Consider the following 24,925-nt stretch of genomic DNA (forward strand, 5'->3'; position numbering starts at 1 on the left):
TATGTCAGTGTTCTTGGAGTACATCAAATACTCGTTTAACATCTTTTTTCACCAATATCATGTAAAAACCCTATGTCTCTACGATGTTGACGTCATTGTTGCATCTTGGTGCATATGCCAAATATACACATCAATACGTAAATCTTTTGACTCAACCACTTATGATATGATTGAAGGTTCTTTTTTGTATGAACTTTGATATTGTCCTACCCAAGCTATCAGATATTTCTTCCAAGCCCAGTGCATGCAATCAACGTTTCCAAGCATCCTGAGAAATCTCCTTCGAACTTTTTCAGCAGTTATCTGAGCAACGTTCTCATACGTTGATTTCCTCAAATATTGCTTAAAAAATATACCATGCACCCTCTACAAAATGTGTTTTCAAATGTTCCCGTTGTCGATGCACCTATCCTCAAATATTTATGAACGACATCGCCTGCAAAATCACGTGTAAACAGTCTGATTGTAGCCGAAACCTTATGAAGTCATGATAACATGAGGTTACCAGTTGTGTTCTTCCTTTGGACAAAGTAAGACAAATTAGTTTGTAAAGCTTCATCAATGTTAAAAAACAAACATCTTTTCATTCAGAACCGTTTCCGAAAATATTTCATGTTAGATGATTGTATTGACAAAGTAATATTAGTATTAGGGGTGGGAAAAATACTGAAATTACCGAAAAATAATCATACCGTACCGACATTTTTTTAGGTATACCACATTTTTTCGGTATATCGAATTTTTTTTCGGTATCATTATGGTATTGTTGTGAATTTTTTCCATAGAAAAATTTCGGAATTTCGGTATCGGTACCGGTATGAATTTTTTGATATCGATATTTTTGCCACGGTATACCGAAAATCCACCCCTAATTAGTATAATCTCTTAGCCTAAAAACACATTTTTTATTTATTTTTTCCGTTTGTAGCCACGTACACGACTTGACTTCCCCAATTAAAACACAACGAAAGTGCACTCCATGTATCTACGGGTCGGAGGTCGTCTTTTTGTCAGGAAAAATTGGTCATCAAAGATTTTGTGTGTAAAATTGTGTGAAAAAATTGAAAATTGTGTGTAAAATGAAGTTATTTATTGACAAATGGTTGGGTTTTGAAAAATACAGTCGTAGAGTAACTCTGTTCCACAATAATTTTCTAATCCTAAAGAATTTGTAATCATCATTAGGGGTGGGCAATTGGGCCGAGTAGTTTGGACCCGACCTAAAACCAATTGGGTTCAATTTTCGAGTTGTTCAGATAATTGGTCGAGTCGGGTAGTTTTAGTTACCGGAACCCGACTAATTTATATAGGGTAGAGTTCGAGTGAAAAAAAATTACCTGAATAACCCAAGCGGGTAACCTATTACTCGATTAAGAATTTTAAAAAAAGGGCTTGATCGGGTATCAGACTAGTCATAATAGTCAGACCGGGTTCGGGTATATAAAAACAATACACAACAAATCAGGTACCTGAGCCGAACTATCCAACTCGTGCCCAGGACAAACAGATTAACACTGAATATGTCTAAACAAATAAGATACTACCTTATAGTCGGATTCCATTTTCAAAACTTATAGAATTAAATTCGTAAATGTATTTCCGACGTCGTTGATCTTCTCACCGCAAGAAAACCACAACTTTCCCAGATGAAAGATTTGTCAATTGGCATGGATCAATTTTATGAGACGATCTAACAGTTCAATTTTGTGAGACAAATTTTCAATTCGACCCGATTTATTGACTGTCTCACAAGATATCTAATCTTTTATTTCTAATAAATATTCTCTAGATTTCAAGCAAATACGAATAACCGTTCCATGTTACATCAAATGTCACCTAAAATACACAATTCTTTCATTCGAAGGATCCCTAAAACGCTAATTGGGCATCTAAAGTGCACCAATATGCGCATGCCAGTAAAGGGCAGTCTGTAGGTGCAAAGATTGGGCCTGGTGGCTAGTGCCCAGATGCAGGCACGTTGAACTCATAATAAGTATGTTATTACCAACAATGTATCCTAGACGAGTTTATGTAAATGGATTACACACCCAACCCATCAATATGTTGCATAAAAGAGTGGGAGTAGGCTGAAGAATCTCTTTCTGGAGGTGCACAATCGCTTAGCTTGGGGAAGATATGCAATGGCCTTTGGAAGGAATGCAGGGAACATCTCTTTCCTTTTTACTTCTTGAAAGCTACCAATCCCTGCTTCTTCCATCTTAAAGCCCCCTCTCGCATCAGTTCTTTCTTGTTTCCCACCGGTTGTCTAAAAGCCGCACTTGGGGAGAAAACTATTCTAAACTATTCTGATGCATGAAAACCAAATTACATGTTGTACCGGATGGAAACTGGGTATTGTTCCTTAACTACAAATGAAAATAATCTTTACTTGGAGCAATAGTCTGACACATTGGCTGTTACAAAAAATGAAAATAATTTTTACTTGGAGCTATAGTACAACACATCGGCTGTTACAAATAATGAAAACATGGGTTCCGTATTTCCGCAAATTCTACCATCAGAATTCAAAGACCAACAAGTGGTACATAAAATGCATTCCCATAGTAAGAATAAATAAGCATTTTAATAATTTATCATAGCCAGCCCTCTGCCAACAATGTCGCTAATTCATCTGAGAGAACTAAGGATACATGCTTCTTCACAGTGATGTCATTGCGATGGCATTTCCTCATTATGTTATCAAGGCTTCACTCGTATTAAATATTGAGCAGGACATGCTAGCAGAGGATTAGAAGTTGGAATTTAACTAGCACTTTTAACAGGGTCACTATGCAATTTAAGTAGAAACCTTGTAGCCCTTTACAAAAGATTGTAATTTTTTCGTCTCACCGACTGCAGAAAGCCACTCAGTAAGGATTTCCATGGTAACATAGTCAGGTTTGCAAGAAAGTTCAGTCATCTGATCCATAAGCTCCAAAGCTTTTTCAAACCAATTCCGATGCCAAAGGCCTTTGAAGATAGCATTATATGTTGTGGTATTTGGCTTCAGCCCCTTGCCCTTCATATCATCCATCAAGGAAAGGGCAACCTCTACATCATCGCTTTTGCACTGGGCATTGATCAACATGTTGTATACAACTGTGTTAGGTGGCACCTTTAAAGATGAACTCATGTCTCTGAATATTCTCATAGCTTTGCCAAGATTATCATTCAAGCAGTATCCTTGAATCAATGCTCCATAAGTGAAAACATTGGGTGTTAAACCATCTTTAATCATCTTTTTCATCAGTCTACCGGCATGGTCAAAATTCCCTACAGCACAGAAATATGAAATTAAAGTATTGTACGTTACTCGATCAGGCTTCAATCTAGCTTGCTCCATATCTTTAATTATCTCACAAACTTTATCCATTTTTTTCTTCCGGCAAAAACCACTGAGCAGAACATTGTAACTGACAATGTCCAAGCAGAAACCAGATGCCTTCATCTTTGATACGATCGACCAGGCATCATCCATTCTTCCAGCCTGGCTAAGACCCGATATCAAGCCATAGTATGCAACAGCATCTGGAGAGCAGCCATTTCCCTGCATTTCATCGAAGAGCTTCATTGCCTTGTTAATATTGTTAGCACTGCAAAAGGCCACTATCAAGATTGTGTAAGTAATTGGATTCCCTTTCAGGCCCTTCTCTTCCATATGTCTGAAAAATTCCATCGCACCACTAACTCTACCGTTTTTACACATCCCATCCAGTAAAGTACTGATTGTACGTACATTTGGTTCCACACCGGCCTCATACATTTGCTCAAACAGTTCACGTCCCCTTTCCAGCTCACCAGCTTTACAAAATCCATCAATCAAAGAATTATAAGTAATGGTATCTGGTGGGCACTTACCCTCCAACATCATCCTCTCCATCAACTTTAAACCCTCCTCTTGCCTCCCCACTTTACATAATCCATTGATTAATGTGTTAAAAGTAACTAAATCGGGTTCAATACCAAGTTCTCCATCTCTCATCTTCTCAAACAATTCCAATGCATCATCCACCCTCCGAAACTTACATAAATGATGAATCATGATCGCAATAGTCACAACATTGGGTATGATCCCTTTCTCTTGCATCTCCTTCATAAACAAATTCATTTTCACATAATCCTGCTCTTTCCCCAACCCTGTCAAAAGGGCATTGCAAGAAACAGTCCCAACATCGCACCCCATGTTTATTACCTTGTGCAGCACGTCCCAAGCCTTATCACACTTCCCATTCTGACATAACTTCGTAATAATTTGCGTAAGCCAGAAAGCATGGGGGAAAATGCCATGTTCACCAAAACTGGAAACAAGCTGACAAATTTCCTCATCTATAACAATCTTCCCACTCCCTTTTCCCCCCAAAATGGAGGAGAAAACTATATCCAATGTATTGGCATTTGGCGGAATACCCGAACCCTGTTCCAGCATTCCTTCGAGCAGCTTCAAAGCTTCATCCACCCGGCCACATTTGAAATACCCATCAATAACTAAATTGAACAAGCTGGTATTTTTTGATCCTGGATCCATGGAATCGAACACCATGACCAATTCATCAAGCATTCTAGCATTTCCAAAGCACTTGATGAGGAGGGAGGCGGCGTTGATGGAAAGAGGAACATTCTGTTCTCTGGAGAGCTGGAAAAGCTCGTTAAGCTTGGAGGGAAACTTCGGATTCTCACGCATTGCATGCTCCAGAACTGCTTGGAACGCAAAGGAAAGGGATTCCGATTGAACAGAAATCGTTGTGAGGTGGTTGAAGAAGCACATCGCATTTTTGTAATTCGGCAGCTGTCGGGTGAGATTGAGGAGTGAGGCGGGAGACAGGTAGGAGAGAAGAGTGGGGAGGTTAGGGTTGGAGGGCCAATCATTAGGATCAGTAGTCTGGAGGAGAGAGTGCAATTGGGAGATGGGAGAGGAGGTATCTGGCAGTGTTGTCGGCGGCGATTGTTGGGTCTCCGCCGAGAGATAACGTCTACCGGCGGCGGAGCGTGGAGTTCTGAGAGGCTTTAGGAGCGCCAGGGGTGTAACAGAGACTTTCATGGCTGGGTCTGGGCAAGCTTACACCCCTTCCAGTTGAAAAACACTGCTAGCAGAGGCCCATTACTTGAGATTACCGGCCTTCTCATTTGGGCCATTACTTGAGCTCATGGGCCATCTGATATGACCGAGAAATTCATCTCCGTATCACTTTTGCTCACAGTACAGGTTGTCGAAGATGCAGAGAACGACGTCGTACGCGAGGCTGCTGGCAAGAAATCGAGGGTTTTGTTCCAAGAGTGGCGATGAGAAGATCATAGCTTCTGTGCTGTTCGAGAGGCTTCCGGTTGTCGTCCCCAAAATCGACCCCGTTCTCTATGCATTTCAAGAGTTCTCGTGAGCATCTCTGTTATTCCTCGCTATTTCTTTTAACTTCTTTCAGTAAGAGAATAACCAGCTTTTTCATTTATTTGGAAGGGAGTTGGGGAATATAAATGAATGCATTGCTTCTTTTGTTTCGTGGAGAAATGTGCAATTGGATATTGAATAGTTTCGGCATCAGCAACATAAGCATTTTTCTTTTTGGCTTATGTTGTTGATTGTGATTTTTTTTAATTTAAAAAGTGGTTATTTTCTTCGTTAGTTTGTGATGCGTTGAACGCATGTCCAGGTTCCGATGGAGACAGCAATATCTCCGCGAATACCCTGAAGCTTTCTTGAAAAAATCTGATGCCAGGTAACCCCTTTTTCCATTTCTTTTACTTTTTGGTTGGTCGTGGCGGTGTCTATCAACAAATGCTCTGTACATTGTGATAGCTCTTCAATTGTGCCTCAATGAGTAGAATGCTAGAATATGGATACTCTTTATCAATAGTAGCCGACAGGAACTAGCCCCTTGTATCTCTTGTGGTCCTTCGGCTGCTGCGTTACCTCTGCATAAAGTTTAGCCATCCGATACTAGATGTTTCCCTGCCAACCTGAGCATTTGGGGACATATTTATAAGCATAAATTACATATCTCTATTTATAGCTGATCACGAAGTGGAACTTCTAGTGATTTTGATTAATCAGATAACCAATATCTATTCTTAAATATGGGACCTATGATAATGTTTTTGTATTTGTCCATAGAATTATGGGAAGTGGAAAGACAACCTATGCTGTAACGTGATCCAAATTTTCTGCCTATCATATGTTTGACTCATGTAACCCATTATCATGCACCAATAACTATTTGATTGAACTTCGTCTGCCTATTTTTCCGTTCTTTCATGCGTTTTTTATTATTTAACACTTGCCTCTCGGATATGGCGTCATATAAGCATCTTATTATATCCCGCAACTTATCTTCTACTGCTTTCAAGCTTACTCTATACTTTTCATGTCTGCCTGGCTGAAAAAATGAAATGAAAGAATCACGGTCTTGCCTGAAGCATTATTTCTTCATCAAATGAGGATATGTTTAATTCAGTTCTTCTCTCTAGTATCCTCCGCGAGCTTTGCTATTTGTGGTTACAATGTTTATATACAGGGGAAAAGGTGATTATCAAATTGACTATACCCCAGCTCCACGGATCACCGAGGCCGACAAAAATAACGATAAAAGGTATATTTATATTTTGATATTTGACAACCAATTATTATTCTAAAAAATGGTAGGCAGTAGGCGAGAGACCACTTACCACCCAGCATTTAGGCGGCCGCTTAAAATATATAATTCTTCTTGTTCATCTTCATATTTCTTCAATAATTCTTCTATATCATATTCAAATTCAAAATCTTTCGTCATTCAATATAAATTGATTGAAAAATAAGCCGGAGAATTTTTTTAAAAAAATTAAAAATATAAAAATTATATATATCACATTTGGCGGTCGTCTAGACAGTCCAGATGGGCATCACCCTACTAAAAATCGAGGTGCTGGGAGACCGCCCAGCGCGTAGACTGTATTAGGCGACGTCTTTCAGAACACAGAATCTAGATAATATGTATGAGAGTGACGATGATCAAATATTTCTTTTTTTCGCACCTTTAGTTACGTCTGCTTGTTTTTGTATTAGAGAAATGCAAACATTATCAAGACTCAGAATAAATGCATGCTGAGAAGTTGAATTTGTGTTTTAACTTTGTATGTTCATAAGTCATTCTATTGACAAAAATTAACTATTTCCATGTAGGTCACTGCAAAGAGCACTTGATCGGAGACTCTATCTTCTCCTTTATGGTACCGCCTATGGTTCTACAGGGAATCCTGTCTGGCATTTTCCTGAAAAGGTTTATGAGTCTGAGCAGACATTACGCAGGGTAATTTGGCTTGCAACTTAATGTAGTTGAGTTTGGGTTGGATCATTTGATTTGAGGAACGGATTTCCAATCCATGGATTTGGAAATTGCGCAAACAAGTGAATAGGTTATGAATAATTTGAAATCCTCTGCCTCCAAATCATTCCATCAGAATGCAGCCTCCATTATTTGAAAATTAACACAATCCAAATGTTTGCATTGTAGTGTGCGGAATCTGCCTTGAAATCTGTGTTAGGAGATCTTTCCCAGACATATTTTGTTGGAAATGCTCCAATGGGCCATATGATCATACAACCTTTGGAGAATAATCTGGACAACCATTCTCTTAAGGTAAGTGTCCTCTTAAAATGAAGAATCTGCTCTAGACATGGACTCATTTAGCATAATGTAGTAAGCTCTCTTGTTTAATATCTCCTACATTCTTGGCAGCGATTCTTTTTTAAATCTCAAGTGATTGCCACGAACAAGTTAAATATTGGAAAATGCGAAGATTTTGTCTGGGTCACAAAGGAGGAACTACTAAATTATTTTCCGGAGCATGCCGAATACCTTAACAAGATGATAATCAGCTGATGCATTTTGCCTTTTGCTTTTGCTGTTCTGTGTTTCGAATTACTTCTTGAAATCGATTGCAGATGCAATGTGACTGCATATTTTTCCATCTCAATCCTCTATTCCTTATAGAAGGTATTGAAGATCAAGAGTTGGAATTTTGTAAGCCGAATAGAGGATTTTTAGGGAGAAGAATACCCGCAGTAGTCAATTGCAAGGCTCGATGAGGAGCCCACTGTCAAGGCTACTTACGTAGTTGTTTCGTTAAATGTGATAAATTTATTTTATATTTGGTTCTTTCCATTAATGCTGCTGCTTTCTCTTTCGAAATCAATCGTATTTGCAAGGCTTTTTTTTGTTGCCATATGTGAAGTTACTCAGTGGCAAATGAAGTTTAAGTTCTAGTCATTATACTTTGTTGATTGACAGTGTTTGAACAAGAGCTTTCTCTCTCTATCACATGCATATCTTTTGTTTATATAATCTATGGCAAAATCGAACTTCCGAAGCGTCACGAAATTTTGAGTTGGTAAAACTATCACCGCAAATTGGATTATACTTTGACTAGGGATCATGAAATTTGGAATACTAAATAAAAACATGGAGATAGAAAATCAAATACCAAATTTTATACAAAGTTTGACTACATTAAATCCTTGACAAATAAAAAATTTATACCTTACAATGGTTCAAAGCGACGAGAGTATCACTTCAGTGTCTTCTTATCCAGCAGTTGCCAGCAATTACTCATAATATACAGTGCCTAAGTGACTAACTTAAATAGGAATGAATCTCTTTAATTCAACAGATTGGACAAAAGAATTGAAAGAAAAAAATATGAAAACTCAACCCAAAGGGTATTAACAAAAATCTACACTTCTTGAGTATTTACAGTCACAATTACATTCATTATCAATACCTCGGTGGTATTCTTAAGTTCTGAAATTGTTTTCGGATGAGGTGAGAGGAACGGTGGAAAACTCTGAATCAGAAGGTTCGCGATGCAAGAGATTTCTGTGAAACGAAGGGAGCACTTGGTTTTGGTTGACGTAAGGGCTTGGTCTTGTGGTATTTGACACGGTGGAGGAAATCCCACTATTATAATCGGTTAGATGTAAATTTGTGTCTGTGGCATTGGGACTTCCTTCGTGTTGATCTTGCTTCGATCCATTGTTAGCCCCCCTCTTTTCTTTTTCTTCATTTTCTTTAAGTAGAAAATCCACCCATAGATCTGCAAATGACTGAACAAAAGTTTCCAGAAATGATTTTAGAAACTTGGTGGAAGAATAATGGAGAATCCATTAGTTGTTAAATGAAGCAATCCATGTTCACTAGAGAGCTAAGAAGTCTAGTTTTTTGGATGGAGAGTGTAGTGGGAAATGTAATTCGTTTTTGTTATCCCTATCGACCAAATTTGGAAGTTGAGAAGGCAATCTATATAATGCATTTAAACCCTTATCAAAAGGAGAATACAAAGACCACAAGAAAGGAGTGGTGAGAAAGACCTGGTCGTCTGACATAGCGGTCGAAGCTTCAGCAGAGCTGCCACCCAAGATTCCCCCAACTAGTCGACCAGGAAGACCCAGCACTCCCCGGACTACACCTTTGCCAGCTCCTTGCTGAGCAATGCCTATCCTTTGCTTGTCTTCATCGGAAAATCCCAGCATGCGAACCATTAGATCGAGAACCTGAAACATTGAGTAAATACAGGTTACTGTGGATGGCAGACGGGTACTTCTTGCTCATGCATTATATAAACTGTCATCAAGTCATTCCACATATGGCAGATGGGTATGAGCTGTCAAATGAATGTTTGATTAGGTATCAATGATTCTTAGCTGAGCTAGAAGAAGATTACTCGATATATGCTGAATGATTTTTAAGTAGCTTAAGTTCCTAAGTTAACCTTTCTACATCCCCCAGATCAGTTACTGTACCTCTTTGCTGTGATTCCTCTGGAAATATGTCACCAGTAATTTAATTACAATGCGCCTGCAATAAGACCATTTGTTATATTCCATAATCAAAGGAAAGTTCATAACTTTTTAGAATTTATATCAACCAGAGCTAATTCAAGTTCGAAACATTATATGATAATGAAACCGCCATGACATCTTAAAAGTAAATACATACAACACTGACAGCATAATACAAACATGATTATTTTAGAGTCGCACAATAGTCAAAACATGTTCCCAAATTTGAACAATCACGGGGAAGGGCAGTCGGAAGGACAAGCAGAAAAAGTGGGTTCCAATATTTCCCCCAATCTCCTATTTTCTTTAACAAAAACGAAATAGAAAGTTCATATGGTGGAGGTAGGTAACTCTAAATATTGATTATACTAGAACCAGATGCAGTTTACATACTAACAGTTTGGGTACAGTCCAGAGAAAATGCTAAAATTTATTCTGGATGATATTGGAGATGTTAGTGCCAGGATACAAAAAGATACAACATCACCAGCTCCCTAATTGATACTCCGGTACCTTGTTTCCCAATTTATCAAAAAGGCATATTCAGAAGCTTTCAACTTCCTCAAGTTTTGATTTCCTACACGTGAAGTATATAATATGATACAAATGACCACCAAGTAGTGAAGTCATATTGGGTTAATGGTCCTTCCAGCGACCCCAACATAGATAGCTTGTAAAGCAACACTGTAAAAAAAAGCTGTGACTAGAGCCACTGCCTCACAAAGAATGATCATATTTGGTCAACCTCGAATTAAAATAAATGAAAAGATCAGGTCGTCTCACCTGTCAACAAGAAAATCAGAGTCCACAGACATTCGGTTTAGCCTTGTCATGCTTTGCTCGAGAGCTCGCCGCAGTTTGTCATTATCCTCCTCAAGCTTCTTAACTCTGTTATTTCTTTCCTCAACCGCTCTTTCAGCTTGCAAAAGCTTCCCTAATATCTCTTCCTTCCCCCTTTTTGATGCTTCTGTTTGTTGTTGCTCTTCCTAACAGCAGATACAGGGAAAAATGAGGGCTCAAGTTAAATTGGAAATGATAAAAAAGGAGATGCATCTTGTCAAGCAGCCAGATCATGAGCATGACCATGAATGAGTAAGCTAACGAACTTAAAAAAAACATGATTAAAATATCAAAGCTCACAGTCGTGTTTCTCATTCACAATATGCGAAAAACATGAAATAGAACTGTAAATTATTCAAATACATCAAGAAAAAAAAATTATTTGAAAGCTTCGATACACATGCGCTGATTGCGAAAAATGTGACAAAGTTGAGATACTTACACCTTCAGCATCTCAGAAAGTCGATCTGATGCTTCTTTAGCCATGGATAATTCCTGTCCAAGACGTTCCTAAACAGAAAGTATGCACAAGTCATACACACGTTCTTTTCCTTTCTCATCTAATATCAACCACGAAACAAAATTTTACCTTAGCTTCCATTTCAGCATAATACTGGCCAAGGGCAGTTTGCAGATTCAGAACTTCCATATTCTTTGTATCTATTGTGCTCCTACAGCTAGTCAATTTTCCATTAAGCTCTTCTATAATTTCCTTACACTTCTTGAGTTCATTAATATTTGACATTTTAATTTCTTCCTCACTGCCAACTGCCTGCTTCAGAGCTTTCTCCAATTGTAGTATTTGAACTCTTTGATATTCATTGGCTTCTCGCAATTCCACGATGATTTTATTGTCCTCGTCCATCTTCTCTGACTCTTCAGATTCCTGTGGATATTGTTTCCATCACTCAAAATCAAACAAGCACTTAAATCGTTGATATTGTGACACCGAGGACAACACAACACCAAAAAGAGAGGAGGAATGGCATCAGACCTTTTCCAGCAAGTGCTGCTTAAGGCGATTCAATTCTTTTACCGCTTTATCCCTTCCTCGGCGCGCTTCATTTAAATCATTCTCCAGCTTCTGCATAGACCGCACTATTTCTTCCTTGTGAGAAAATGCCTGTCGTGTATTACCTCTTAGAATAAAGGCAAAGATAGTAAAGAGCATGAATGCACACACTAGAAAAGTAGTGAAAGTAAATGCTCAAATATTAATCCCTTGAAAGAGATCTAGAAGAAATGAAGTATGGGCTATGGGCCAAATCCTAAAAAGATAAATGGGAATAGATCATAATCAACATCAGAAATGGAAAATAAGACCCACCTCATTCGAGCTAGAGGAATGCTTATTTGAAGAGTCTATATTGCCAGGTATGTTTTGATGCAACAGAGAAGAATGATTTGCCTTTAAAGCCGCCTCTAGCTCATCTTTTTCTTTCTATCATGAAAAATTATTTTAAATCCACGGTGTATATGAATAAACGCACACATACATGCATGAAGCATCAATAGGCACAAGTATATAAAAACACACACAAAGAGAGAAATGGTAAGATATCGACCTTAATGACAATCTTTTCATTCTCTAAAGAGGAAATGACCGTTTTCAATTTCTCTACAGTGTCATTGGTTTCTTCTCTGTCAGTTCTATGCAACTCTGTTTCCAATCGTCCTATCTTTGATATCTTTCGGTTCAGCTCTTCGTGCGTTTTGTTCAACTCTTTTGACATCTGTAGATGAGGAAAATTTTACTATGTCCAACTACATTGTATGAGGAATAAAAGAGTAAAAGGAGAATTCTGACGGTTTTAACTGCCTGACCTAATGGAGATAAGTAGATTGCATAAAAATAGTCGTATATCAGTATCACCAGCATAATAATCCCCAAATTCAGCAAAAACATGGATTACTTCAACAAATGCTGTTGACCACCCATTCTATATATAGGAATAACAAACTAAAATACTTTTTCCCTTTTCCTGAACTACAAGCACAAACTAGTAAAAGGATATATGATGAGATATCATCCTGTTATAAGCAACATTAACATAGCATTACTGTATTATATTTCAACTAGGTATCAAACAGTTGATGCATTACCTAACTTAAAATAGCACATTAATTAACTCAAAAGTGCCACTGCTATAAGCAACATTAACATAGCATTACTATATTATATTTCAACATGTATCGAACAGTTGATGCATTACCTAACTTAAAATAGCACATAAATTAACTCAAAAGCGCCACGTGACAACAAAAGTTATCATTTAAGAAGAGAACAACTAAGGAACTCACTTCATCATTTTGCCTTTTTAATGAGCTCAGATCTTTCTGAAAAGATCCGTTCAACTTCTTCTCATCTGAGAATTGATGAAATACATCAATCAAAATATTGAAAGCTGACATGGGAGCAGAGCTGGATCTTTAAAAAGTTTAAAAATACCTTGTAACATTAATTGCAAACTTTCCAATCTGTCATGATCTTTCTCAAGTTGTATTGCCAGTTGTTTCATTTGTGTTTCATGAGTTGCTTTCATCACTGCCATATTTTCTTCCATCATATCTGTGAGTTCCTAGAAGGCATTAATACAGCTATTGTCAAGTCCAAACACAGTTGAAGATAGAACGTTGAAATTATCAATTGTATAATGGGACAATTTTTTTTTATGAGGAACAAAATCTTCCAGTTTCAATTCCACGTGCATGGAAAACAAGTCGAAAAATTCATATGCATTTAGTGAAGACAAAAATCAGAACATGGGTGAAGTAAAGATTCGGCCATTTCTCTGAAAGAAAATGACTTCTACATGCATAGAAGAATGGATGCCGCTCAATCCCAGGAAAGACTGAGACTTGTCTATCTGGAAAAGAACATTTTTCTCTTACTTCTGCATCTGTCGAAGCGGTTCCATTTCTTTGTCCATCCTGTTTTGGGACAGTACCATTGGCTTGTGAGCTTCCGGCAGAACGGATCTTCGCTGCAGCTTTATTATGGCGATTTGAAGAAAGATCGCCATCGCCCTGAAAAATTACATAAAAATCAGCTTATAGAAGGTAAATCTTCCTTTTTCAAATATTCTTAGACCAAGAAATTTGCAACAAAATGTTGAAAATTTTATTTATAAACAAAAGGCCATTAATTACATCAACTTATTCTTTCCAACGGATCTGATGTCCAAAACATAATAATTATCACTAAAACACAATTCAGACTTGCATCAGCTTCGCCATCCACATTCCAACCCCTCATCAATATCAGCATTAGCCTCTCCACCAGTCACCTCTGCCAAGTTAATCAATCTTATATTTCAAACTCCATGAAACTGCTTTCCATGACCAAATTGAATTCACACTTGAACCTAAAAATGTATACTAGGACTGAAGTATATACTGCCTCAAAGAATTTAGGATCCATGAAAGGTATACACTGAATACTGATTTCGTAATTAACAGAATTGATTGCACATTCACATCTCACATTTTCTTGATATTTAAATCCAAAACTTGATTTTACATTCATCTAAGACCAAAATCCAAATCCACTAACATATTCCTGTCTCAACCCGTATCTTAAATCTTTAGCGTACCTTATGCACAGTTTTGACTGCACTTAGAGCAGTATTTGTAGTAAGGAGATTTTGTTTCAATGAGCCATTTTCTTCAGTCAGCCTTGAAATTCGATCCTGTAATTTAAGATCACGGCATACGAGGCCGCCACCAAGTCTGTTTATAAATTTGCTGATAAAACAGTGATAATTCATGCCAAAATTTCAGCAACATTGTGGGACCTGCTAACTGCAATTTGTCCAACTAAAATCATTTAAGACTTTTCTCATCAGCAGTTTCCAACAAAATAACGTTGATGCCAGAGATAGATTTTAAAAGTCGGAAAGTACCATAGAAAGGAAAAGAAGATATTCTTTGATTTTTATTTCTTATAAAAAATTCCTTTAGTTCAACCTATTTAGCAAAAGAAGTAAATGAAAGAGGGAATAGCTGTAAAGGGAAAACAAACAACCTCTTTTTCCTTCAATAAAGCTGCATAATTCACTGATAAAGCTTTGATTTCTGCCTCAGATTCCTTAAGTCTTTTAATATCTGATTTGTATCGTTCAATCTGCAAGATAAAAAATGTATCAAGGAGCATAGCTGGTCACACCAGAAGCCGGATGAAGCTAAAAATTGCTCAATATAGCCAACCTTATGAAGAAAGAATTCAAGGCAAAAGTAATAACATAATCACCCCCCACCCACCTGTCTCGAAATCTAATAACAATTAGGCTAAAATATTGTGTAAAAGAATAATCTGTTAGGAAAAATCTGAAATCATTTCATGCAAGTTAGATTAGGAATAACACTATGACTGATGTTTCCTATTCGTTTCATCTCAGATCAGATTAGATACCAACTAGATGCAGATGCGCAGTCCGCCAATAGTCAAAAACAAAATCCATCCGTTTCAAAAACCTAATCAAGCCATTAACAACTCGTCTCATAGCCCTCTGACATGAAAATGGCAATATTGCCAAATTAAACACATCAATTACCACGCAGATTTACTGAAAAATATGGTTAAAATAATCCTCGTGGCCAGTAAAAAAGCCAGTCAATCAAACCAGTTCTGCATGCCGAAGTTAGGACACAAAATGAAACAGAAATTGGCACCTTCCAACAAGCAAGAGCCGATAACTTCAACCTGAATAAATTAAACTGAAGAAAGACTCCAGTTTTACAATCACTGACACCAAAACCAACTGAATCTGAAAAAAGTAGTAATGATTAAATAGATCAAAAAATTCTACTTTGCAAAATAACATTTCTCTGGATTGAATTTTAAAATGAAAATATATACTGACTTACTAAATTCCAATCCACAGTCCACAATTCTATAACGATATTTGTTCACAGCTTAGTTAGTAATGCATCAGAAGTCCTAAAAACCGAATCAGATAAAAAAAAATGTCTGAGTCACTATAAAGCATGGCTATCAAAGTCTCACCACATATGCATATAATATGTTCAAGGGCACAACTACAACTTGTATCCTAATTCTTGCAGGGACAAACCAGTGAAAAGTAATTTCAAAGACCAAGAACGAAAATCATACTCAGGAAATTTTGAAGACACGATCTTCACGTCCAGATCATGGTAGGTTTTAGCATAGATAGACAATGCCATAAACAATCAAACCTCACCCAAAATCAAGTAGGGCACAAAAAAAAATGTTTAGCTTTGTTAAACATCCTTCAATTAAGAAGTCTAAGAATCCCGCTCGACCTCTCAATAAGGCGCCCACAGGAAAAAAAAAAGTCATTTCAAAATCACATTAATTGTCAGATGGAGAAAAAAAAATGAAAAACGTACATTAAACAATTCCAACAAAAAAAAACAAATATAAAAAAAAAATCGCCGGAGCTCGCTAAATCGAAACGAATACAACACAAATAACTCATAAATACCTCGTGATCATAAGGTGAACCAAAGCCATTCGTGATTGGCGAATGCATCGGCGAGCTTGAACGATTAAAATGGCGAGAAATTCGCCGCTCAAAAACTCCATTATTGTTTTCCAATCGATCCCGGGGAGGAGTATACAAGGAGAGCTCATCATCGTCCTCCTCGTGAACATCTAGTGCAATTTTACTCAAACTTTCCTTTAAATTAGCCACAGAACTCCACATGGCATAGAATTATAAGCGGCAAAATGCCCTCCTGTATTATTCTTGCACATATATATCTGAATATTTGTCGGTGATGTTGTTTCGGATTTGAACTCAAAGAGGATGGATGAAGTTTGATCGAGGGAAATACTGTTAGAAAATTAAATGAATTACATTTGGGGTTTTAATCTTGAGGTAGATCTGATAATAAAACGTGAAATAAATAGGTTGCCTATCGCCAACGTTTAAAAACAAAACAGGAACAAAAAATGATCGGGCCTGAAGATATTCTCTAATCAGTAATTATCCGGGCTTAAACTTTTAAGAATTGGGCTCTATATTCCATTTCCCAGCCCATTAACATTCAACACTTATTTTTTAGTTTTTAAATATATAATGGTCAACTTTTATATACGTTATTTAATATGCACACGCGGTGCGTGTGTTAACAATTTTTTTATCACTGTCGATAGATTAAAATGAAATTTGACAAATTATGAAGATATTAAATTAATATTTGAATGGTTGAAATAAAAAAATAAAAATCAAAGTGTGTGTTGAATTTTTTTTAAAAAAATGTGTAATATTAGTATCATATGATGGTAAAATTAGAATAAAAAATTGGTGTTCTTCCTAGGTGATAACTATCATATCCTCAACTTTAATAAAATAGTATAGATGTATAACAGGTCGGAGAATTTCGTCTAACCAAACAACTCACCCGACTCTAACCCGAGACCTCTTGGATCTTGGAGCCTCACTTATGCTACTAAAAGTCGTTTTTCCTTTTCTCATTTAGTTCATACTTTATACACCGATAAAAGATGTATGAATTCTCAAGAATATGATGTAACCCCTATGTCACATAAGGGCCGTAGATTTTCGGAAAAAAGATGTGTGTAGAATCCTTTATATAGATGTTGCGGCGGTCGGACACTAAGATATAATATACCCGCTCTCTCCTTTTCCCACTTCCATGGGGATTGTTTACAAGGTTCATAACAACTCCTCTTACTACATGACGTTTATCTAACTAATGCTTAGATTAGGCTCTACTCAAACTTTTTTGGTTCGATTTAATGTCGGCCCAAAAGAGTGTTTTCGTCGTTGGTGTTCTTTTCGATCTCAACGCATTTCACCGCTTCACCGAAAATTCCCTCTGTCCCTATCGTACTCCAGCTTGGAGTTATGGTAGTCCCATTGGACACCTGGATCCTCACAAATGAATAGAAAGTTGGGTTTACATTGAATCACCTTATCTATCCTCCTGAGTACAAGTTTGGTTACAAACTTGGTTCGAACATGGATACTCAACACAAGTATTTATTAGTTTATTATTGAAAGTGAATTATAAATATCAAGCATTTCATGTCAAACTTAATCCATATGTTTGAAGTGTTCTTAGAAAGGTTTTGAACTGGTAAAGTTCACCAAGATTGCTGACTTCCTGATTCAGGCACAAGATGCACCAAAGTTTGTGCGTGTAGAAGAAACTCCACAAAATTAGCTGTTAGTCATCTTCCCCACATTACTGGTCGATCATTTAGCCGTTATCTAGCATTATCTTAGGCAATTTCAATCACTGATTATATGCAATCAATCATATCAGATAATTAAGAATATTTTGTAATTTATTCTTGACAGGGTAACTGTTCCCAATATCAGTTGTATATATACCCAATCAAACAATTAATAATAATAATAATAAATACCTAAAAAAGCATGGCATTTCTTCATGGTATCATGAGCCGTCGGTATCCTTTCAGATTTCTTTTTCAAACCTAGCCCAACAATTTCAGTTTTTTTTTTCAGCATCTTCAATTCAACTCCTAGTTTTTCCCCTACAGCTCTTCATTACCATAACAGCTATCCTCAATCCAAATATCCTAATCTCCAACCTGAATCATCATGGCCTCTGATAACATCTCTTCTTCTTCCACTCCTCAGCCCACTATCCACAATACCCAGGAACCAGGACACCCTCTAATGGCAATTATCGTATCTTACCATGGACTCATCAAACTACCACAACAAATTTACTTGTCATGGAAGATGCAATTTCTTGCTACACTCACTGGATATAATCTTGAAGGCTTCATTGATGGTTCAAATCCATGTCCCCAACCAAGATGATCTCCAAAGACAATATATCTTCTCCCGATCCAGCCTATTTCACATGAATCCAACAAAATAAACTCATATAGAGTGCCATAGTTGGGTCACTTTCTGCCCCAATCATTCCACTCATTCCCCGTGCCAATATATCTGCAGAAGCATGGACCATTCTCGCGAACATTAATGCCAAACACACACGAGGTCATATTAAGCAAATCAAAGACCAAATCAAAACGGCAGTAAAGGGATCTAAAACCTCAAAGATTATATGCAATTTATTCGTGCCAAAGCCGATGAACTTGCTATTCTTGGCAAACCATATGATGAAGAAGATCTTATTGACAAGATCCTCGATGGTCTCAGTTAGGAGTACAAATCAATTGTAGATGCTGTCAATGCTCGTGAGATGCCCATATCTTTTGATGAACTACATAAGAAGTTATTGAACAAAGAGCATTTGTTATGTAAACTTCAGCCACCATCTCTCTCTTTTCCTGGTTCAGCAAATCAAAGAAACAAGCTGTGGTGACCTTCCATCACCTCCAACAACCACCTGCCGTCCTACTGCGCCAGCTTTTACAAGCACTTCACTTGCTGGTTCACAAGCTACAGGCCACCTCCTCGCCCATATCTAGGCACATGTCAGCCTTGTGGCACTCAAGGACTCAAGGCAAAACACCCACAACTTTCAATTAGTCATGAGTCGATCCACAAACAATCTTCCAACTCAACAGTCATTTTTCCGATTTTAAATATTACGTCATCTTCGTGGATCACTTTACTAAATACATTTGATACTCTACCCTCTCAAAAGAAATCTCATGTTCTTGATGTTTTTGTACGATTTAAATCTATTGTAGAAAAATATTTTCTTTGCCCCATAATAACACTATATTCTGATAATGGAGGCGAATACCAAGCTCTCACCGAGTTTCTTTCTCAATCTGGAATGACTCATCTTACTACTCTACTCCTCATACTCCTGAACACAATGGTTACTCAGAACGGCGTCACCAACACATCGTTGAAACGGGTCTTGCTCTTCTCCAACACGCCTTCATTCCCCTTACTGGAATTATGCTTTCGCTATAGCAATGTACCTTATTAACCGCATGCCAACCCCACCTTGCAGTTCTCATCTCCATATGAGAAAATCTTTAACTCTCCCCCCACCTACAAAAAGAAACGCGTATTTTTGGGTGTCTTTGTTACCCCTGGCTTTGTCCCTACACTACTTAGAAGCTTGAACCTCGTTTTCATCCCTGTGTCTTCTTGGGATATTCCTTAACACCAAGTGCTTACTATTGTCTTGACCACAGCACTTCACACATTTATGTCTCTCGTCATGTGAAGTTTATAGAGTCTATTTTTCCATTCTCCTCTCTCCACACTCATCTTCCACGGCCACATTCTGACACACTCTTGCATTGGCTTATATTCACAATTCCTAATAGTCCACTCAATCCATCATCCTAAGCTCCGATGACTCTACCTCCAGCATATGTTCACCCTTCGTCCCCATCCCACACAACCATACCAGTTGATTTCACCACCACACAGGTTTCAACCTCTACTTCCAATCCTCAATCGGATCACCCACCCTTCCTCGAGTCAATCTTTTACAACCAACACTAACCAAAATTCGTCAACTTTACCACCAAACACCCAATCATCTCATGATAACAACCATCCAATTATAACCAGAGCCAAGTCCAATATTAACAAACCTGTAACCAAACTTAACCTCGATACTCAACTTAATCTCATTCATACCACAGAACCCTCAACTTCAACCCAAGCCCTAAAAGACCTCATTGGTGTCAGTCCATGTCAGAGGAATATAATTAGGGATGACAATGGGACGGGGATAGGATGGGTTTATCATCCTCATCCCCGTTCCCGAATTCCATCCCTACCCCCATACCCGCCCCGATCTCCGTTTTTTCAGATTCGGGAAACCGTGGGGATCAATTCTCTATCCCGTTTCAAAAATATTAATGGGACAAGACATGGGCGGGTACAGAGATTCTCCGAACCAAAACTTATTTTTATATATTATTATTAGTGATAATATTTATATCAATACTAAAATTAATGATAATATTATTATTATATTATTAATAGTAATAATGACATTATTTTTATTATTAATATTATTTTTGGGACCGCCGAATTTTTTTCGGGGATTTTTTACCCTAAAAAATCGAGGATCCACATCCCTGTTCCGAATTTTCCAGGCAGGTCCCCAAACCCGTGGGAAAATTTTCATCCCTAAATATAATGCACTAGTAAAAAACGGTACATGGGAGCTCGTTTCTATGGATCGATCTCAGAAAATTATTGGCTGCAAGTGAATTTTTGAAGAAAAAATTGCCTAATGGAATCATCGACAAATCCAAGGCTCGTCTCGTCGCAAAAAGTTTTCATCAACGTCTAGAATTGATTTTTATGATACATTAGTCTGGTCGTTAAGCCCACCACAATTCGCTTAGTGTCATCTCTAGCAGTCACTCGTGGGTGGAATTTACGCTAGCCTGATGTCAATAATACCTTCCTACAAGGTCACCTCACTGAGGAGGTATTCATCTCTCTCTCTCTCAAAGGAAGGACATTGCATTTGCAATCAACAAACTCTCGCAATTTATGCACCGCCCAATGCTCGATCATTGGAATGCAGTAAGCGTCTACTTCGTTATATATGCGGTACAATGGATCATGGTCTCTTAATCCATAAAAACTCCGATGACTCACTTCATGCTTTCTTTGATGCTGATTGGGGAGGTAACCCAGATGAGTACACATCCACCGCAGCATACATCGTTAATCTTGGCAAAAATCCGATCTCTTGGAGTTCTAAGAAAACAACGGCCTGTTGCACGCTCATCCACTGAGGCAGAATCCAGTTCAGTTGCTGCAACTTCATCTGAATTAAGCCGGAAACGCTCACTTCTCACAGAACTCGGTCTACAACTTCCACAAAAACCTGTGATATATTGTGATAACATCAGGGCAACCAAGCTGTGGCAACCCTGCCTTCCAATCAGGCATGAAACACGTTGCTCTACATGATAATTTACCAGGGAACAAGTATAAAGCGGTGCTCTTCGTGTAGCTCGTGTCACTTCAGCTGATCAATTGGGGGATGCACTTACTAAACCATTACCTTGAACTCGCTTTAAACATATATACAACAAGATTGGCACCTCCTCTCGGAGCTCCATCTTGCTGGGTATGTAGAAAAACTACATAAAGTTAGCTGTTAATCATCTTCCCACCATTAGTCGTCAATCATTTAGTCGTTATCTAGCATACTAGATAATTAAGAATATTTTGTAAGTATTGCATTTCTTCAGTGCTCCCCAATTAACTTTATCAAAGGGTTAAGCGTCCATTCGTCAAGTTTCAGAGCTCGGATACACACATTTACAGAGCCACAAAAGACACTCATCCAAAATTCACAGGATTTTCTTTTGATATCACCTTATAAAAGAAAGAGATCAACATTAGAAAGTCAGAAGTATGTCTAAAAGCATGAAATGCTTAATTTATTTCGCTCAATACATGCATTATTGAGAAGATATAAGCCAAGGCAGCTTAGTACAGAAGACCCTTAGTATTTACTCAGCTCATATGCCATTCAGGGAATTTACATTACATAGTTATTGACAGATGCCTGAGCTTTTAAACTTGAACTGTGTCAGCATCATACAAAATTTGATACATTTTGAAATCCCAGAGCACAATGCTTTGGAAAGGGCATCTCAAGATAAGCTGGAGGACACCATTAATCAACATCTACCACAAAGGCAAAACTCATCTCATATAATCCCGGCTCGAATATAGATTTCCAGAAGATGAAAGTTTGGAAACTTCAGTTTCTTCTACTATAATGCTGACCAAAACTCCTACAAGGCAAAGAAAGCTCTATGTTTCTCATTATCTTTCAGAAAACACTTACTCATCGGAAATTTCATTAATAGCACGGTTTTTCATCGAGGCGGATGAAAATTCAAAATAAGTAGGCTTTGGGGTTGAGGGGCAGCCTATTGTACGTATCATCTGCTCCACACCTAACACTTGAAATTTATGGGGTCCATTTAAAGCAAAATTGTGAACTCTGTGCTCATAGATCTTCCCATTTTTGTCTAGCTTATACTCTGAAGTCCCGTCAAACCGGCTACGGCTCTCCCATGGAATTCGTGGGATGCCATGAACAATCCAACGAACCATTATCATGTTCTCCGATGGCTGCCACACACTTACAATGTCAACCCACAAGGCTTTGAAAAGGATCCCTCCATAGAATCGCAACGACCAGAAGATTGACTTGTAGTTTTCTATACCAGCAAAAGTGTTGTATGGATCTTTGAAAACAATATCGTCCCTATGCAATGAAGAAAGAAGAATGAAGAATTAGAGAAGTTTAATCTTGTCCTTTCTCATTCACGGTGAGGGACAAAGTGTAACAAGTCTCATGAAATTATACAGTTTAATTAAATCATGATTGAGAAAAACACATTCATATCTCCAATGCTAAAGCCTTTTACAAACTCCGAACTGAATAAATTTATGAATCGTCCACCCCACACAAATTGGCTTTTGAATTGTGGGGGATACTATACTATAAGAAGTCAATCAAAAACTTTCAAGAAGCAACATATGGCAAATCAACACATACAATCAATAAACTCAAAAGATGGGTGAGCTAATTATGAATTTTATAAAATCCTTTATTATAGGACCTAAGTCATAGGAAACCAACCAAACAAGGTAGACAGCCGTTCTATATAGCCAAATCATCTCTATATTATAGCTCTTATCCGTAGCTGTGTACTTGACCACCCAAAGCTACATGACATGAGTGAAATATGGATTAAATACATAAGTTCCTAACAACTGATTGGCTTAAATCGGTGGAATTAAAAGCCGATAATTACCCTGATTTTACCTCGTTATCATGTATATATTAATCAATAAATTTTCATAAGATCGGTCAAATTGGCTATAAAAACTGATCTATATAAAACTAATACAGCTTTCAAATCAATCTTTTTATAAAAAGATGTGAAGTAAACTGAGAACAGGAAAACAGATAGCCATCATGAGTAACAAACTATTTGATTATGTATTTTTTGCAAACAGAAAGGCATGAAAAGTTTCTTTAACGTCAAACCTGTAGATATCAAAGCTGAGTTCTTTGTGGAAAAGCTGGGGAAACTCCTCTCGGAGGGTCCGAATAGCATAACCCGTATTGACATGATAGTCCCGCCTCTCTTCTTCGTCATCCTCACTCTTTCTCGAAGGAAAAGGCGCGGTTTCACTCTGCTGCACCTCAGAGGAGAAAATCCCAACACTATCCTTGTAATTACCACTCAAATTCAAAATCTGAGCAGAACCCTTTTCCAAATCCCTAACACTGGAAGAGACCCTAATCCCAAAATTCCTATTCTTGAGACACTGAGCAATTGATGATTGATTTTCTCGTCTAATTCCAACTGATGAAAAGAAGTCCGGATAGGGGATTAGAAGCGCCATTCTTTTGTATCAGATGAAGGAAATATATCCAAATTTGCGCGATGGTTTTCAAAAGAAGGACACTTTATTCCCTTCAAGCTTTAAATAGCGATAATTATGCGGTGCGAATATCGACAGAGTCGTCGAACTCTTTGAAATTGATTACTTAGTTTGACTACATTTATTTTACACGAGTATAATGTGTGTTACTATAAAAAAAATAAATTTATTTTAAATATTATAATTTTTATTATAAAAATATAATATTATAGGTTAAATGTATATATTTAAAAAAACATTATTTTATATTTATATTTATATTTTGAATATTTGAGGTTTTTTGAAAAAATAATTTAATATTATTTTTAACATGTGAAAAAGAATATTGATTTAAAAATTATAGTTACTAATTAGTCAGTAAAACTTTAATAATTTTGTTTTATATCATAATAAAAATTTAGAACAAAATATTATTTTAAATTCGAATAGAAAAACAAAGTTATACATTGGAGATTTAAGAGTAAAGAGAAAGCGAAGATTTAAGAATATATATAAAGATATTTTAGATAAATAAATTAAAATAAGATATTTTTGAAAAAATGTCAGGTATTCCAAATTTTTTCGAAACAACTAATGAGTTGTCAAACAACTTATTTTGACAGTTAATATGTTTTTTGTAGTTTTTTTTACCAAATAACATCTTATTCATATCTCACAAATGTATTGAGTTTTTATTGAATAAACATAAATTATAAATTTAATTTTTTGTTAAATTCATCAAATACTAAATTATATTTTAAAGACAAATATAAAATTTTATTTAATTTTATTAAAATTTAATAGATTTTTATAAATTTCCAAAGGAAAGAAAAAAAAATCAGTAAATTAAATATTAAAATTTTTTCCTCAAAAAACAGAATCATAAGCTTGTCAACGAACTTGTTCATAAGCTAACAAGATGAATATTTTAAAGTTTGTGTTT

General features: G+C 36.9%; 4 protein-coding genes across 7 annotated transcripts; 1 reads left to right on the forward strand and 3 right to left on the reverse strand.

Moving 5' to 3' along the window:
* Positions 1-2,048: 2,048 nt before the first annotated feature.
* LOC140826573 (uncharacterized) lies at positions 2,049-5,055 on the reverse strand. Of its 3 annotated transcripts, XM_073188967.1 has the most exons (3): positions 2,810-5,055; positions 2,322-2,366; positions 2,049-2,291 (listed from the first exon to the last, which is right to left on the reverse strand). In XM_073188967.1, the coding sequence occupies exons 1-3, from the start codon at positions 5,036-5,038 to the stop codon at positions 2,238-2,240; spliced, it is 2,328 nt and encodes a 775-aa protein (XP_073045068.1). In that variant the 5' UTR covers positions 5,039-5,055; the 3' UTR covers positions 2,049-2,237. The 3 variants fall into 3 exon arrangements, with proteins under 3 accessions (XP_073045068.1, XP_073045070.1, XP_073045069.1); XM_073188969.1 differs by lacking the exon at positions 2,322-2,366 and having other exon boundaries at positions 2,052-2,296; XM_073188968.1 differs by lacking the exon at positions 2,049-2,291 and having other exon boundaries at positions 2,350-2,414.
* Positions 5,056-5,127: 72 nt separating this feature from the next.
* LOC140826574 (uncharacterized) lies at positions 5,128-8,254 on the forward strand. Its single transcript, XM_073188970.1, has 6 exons — positions 5,128-5,371; positions 5,646-5,711; positions 6,507-6,581; positions 7,154-7,280; positions 7,485-7,610; positions 7,710-8,254. The coding sequence occupies exons 1-6, from the start codon at positions 5,214-5,216 to the stop codon at positions 7,851-7,853; spliced, it is 696 nt and encodes a 231-aa protein (XP_073045071.1). The 5' UTR covers positions 5,128-5,213; the 3' UTR covers positions 7,854-8,254.
* Positions 8,255-8,648: 394 nt separating this feature from the next.
* LOC140826575 (golgin candidate 4-like) lies at positions 8,649-16,510 on the reverse strand. 2 transcript variants are annotated; one of them, XM_073188972.1, is made up of 15 exons: positions 16,114-16,510; positions 14,673-14,771; positions 14,242-14,337; positions 13,541-13,675; positions 13,098-13,227; positions 12,950-13,014; positions 12,214-12,381; positions 11,976-12,089; positions 11,643-11,771; positions 11,238-11,534; positions 11,093-11,158; positions 10,592-10,794; positions 9,770-9,824; positions 9,338-9,520; positions 8,649-9,073 (listed from the first exon to the last, which is right to left on the reverse strand). In XM_073188972.1, exons 1-15 carry the CDS (start codon positions 16,333-16,335, stop codon positions 8,765-8,767), a joined length of 2,271 nt encoding a protein of 756 aa, XP_073045073.1. In that variant the 5' UTR covers positions 16,336-16,510; the 3' UTR covers positions 8,649-8,764. The 2 variants fall into 2 exon arrangements, with proteins under 2 accessions (XP_073045073.1, XP_073045074.1); XM_073188973.1 differs by lacking the exon at positions 16,114-16,510 and having other exon boundaries at positions 14,242-14,449; positions 14,673-14,772.
* Positions 16,511-21,949: 5,439 nt separating this feature from the next.
* On the reverse strand, positions 21,950-24,056 carry LOC140826576 (uncharacterized). The gene is made up of 2 exons (XM_073188974.1): positions 23,603-24,056; positions 21,950-22,813 (listed from the first exon to the last, which is right to left on the reverse strand). Exons 1-2 carry the CDS (start codon positions 23,962-23,964, stop codon positions 22,384-22,386), a joined length of 792 nt encoding a protein of 263 aa, XP_073045075.1. The 5' UTR covers positions 23,965-24,056; the 3' UTR covers positions 21,950-22,383.
* Positions 24,057-24,925: the final 869 nt, after the last annotated feature.

The sequence above is a fragment of the Primulina eburnea genome, chromosome 3, assembly GCF_022965805.1.
Source record: "Primulina eburnea isolate SZY01 chromosome 3, ASM2296580v1, whole genome shotgun sequence".
NCBI lineage: Eukaryota > Viridiplantae > Streptophyta > Magnoliopsida > Lamiales > Gesneriaceae > Primulina > Primulina eburnea.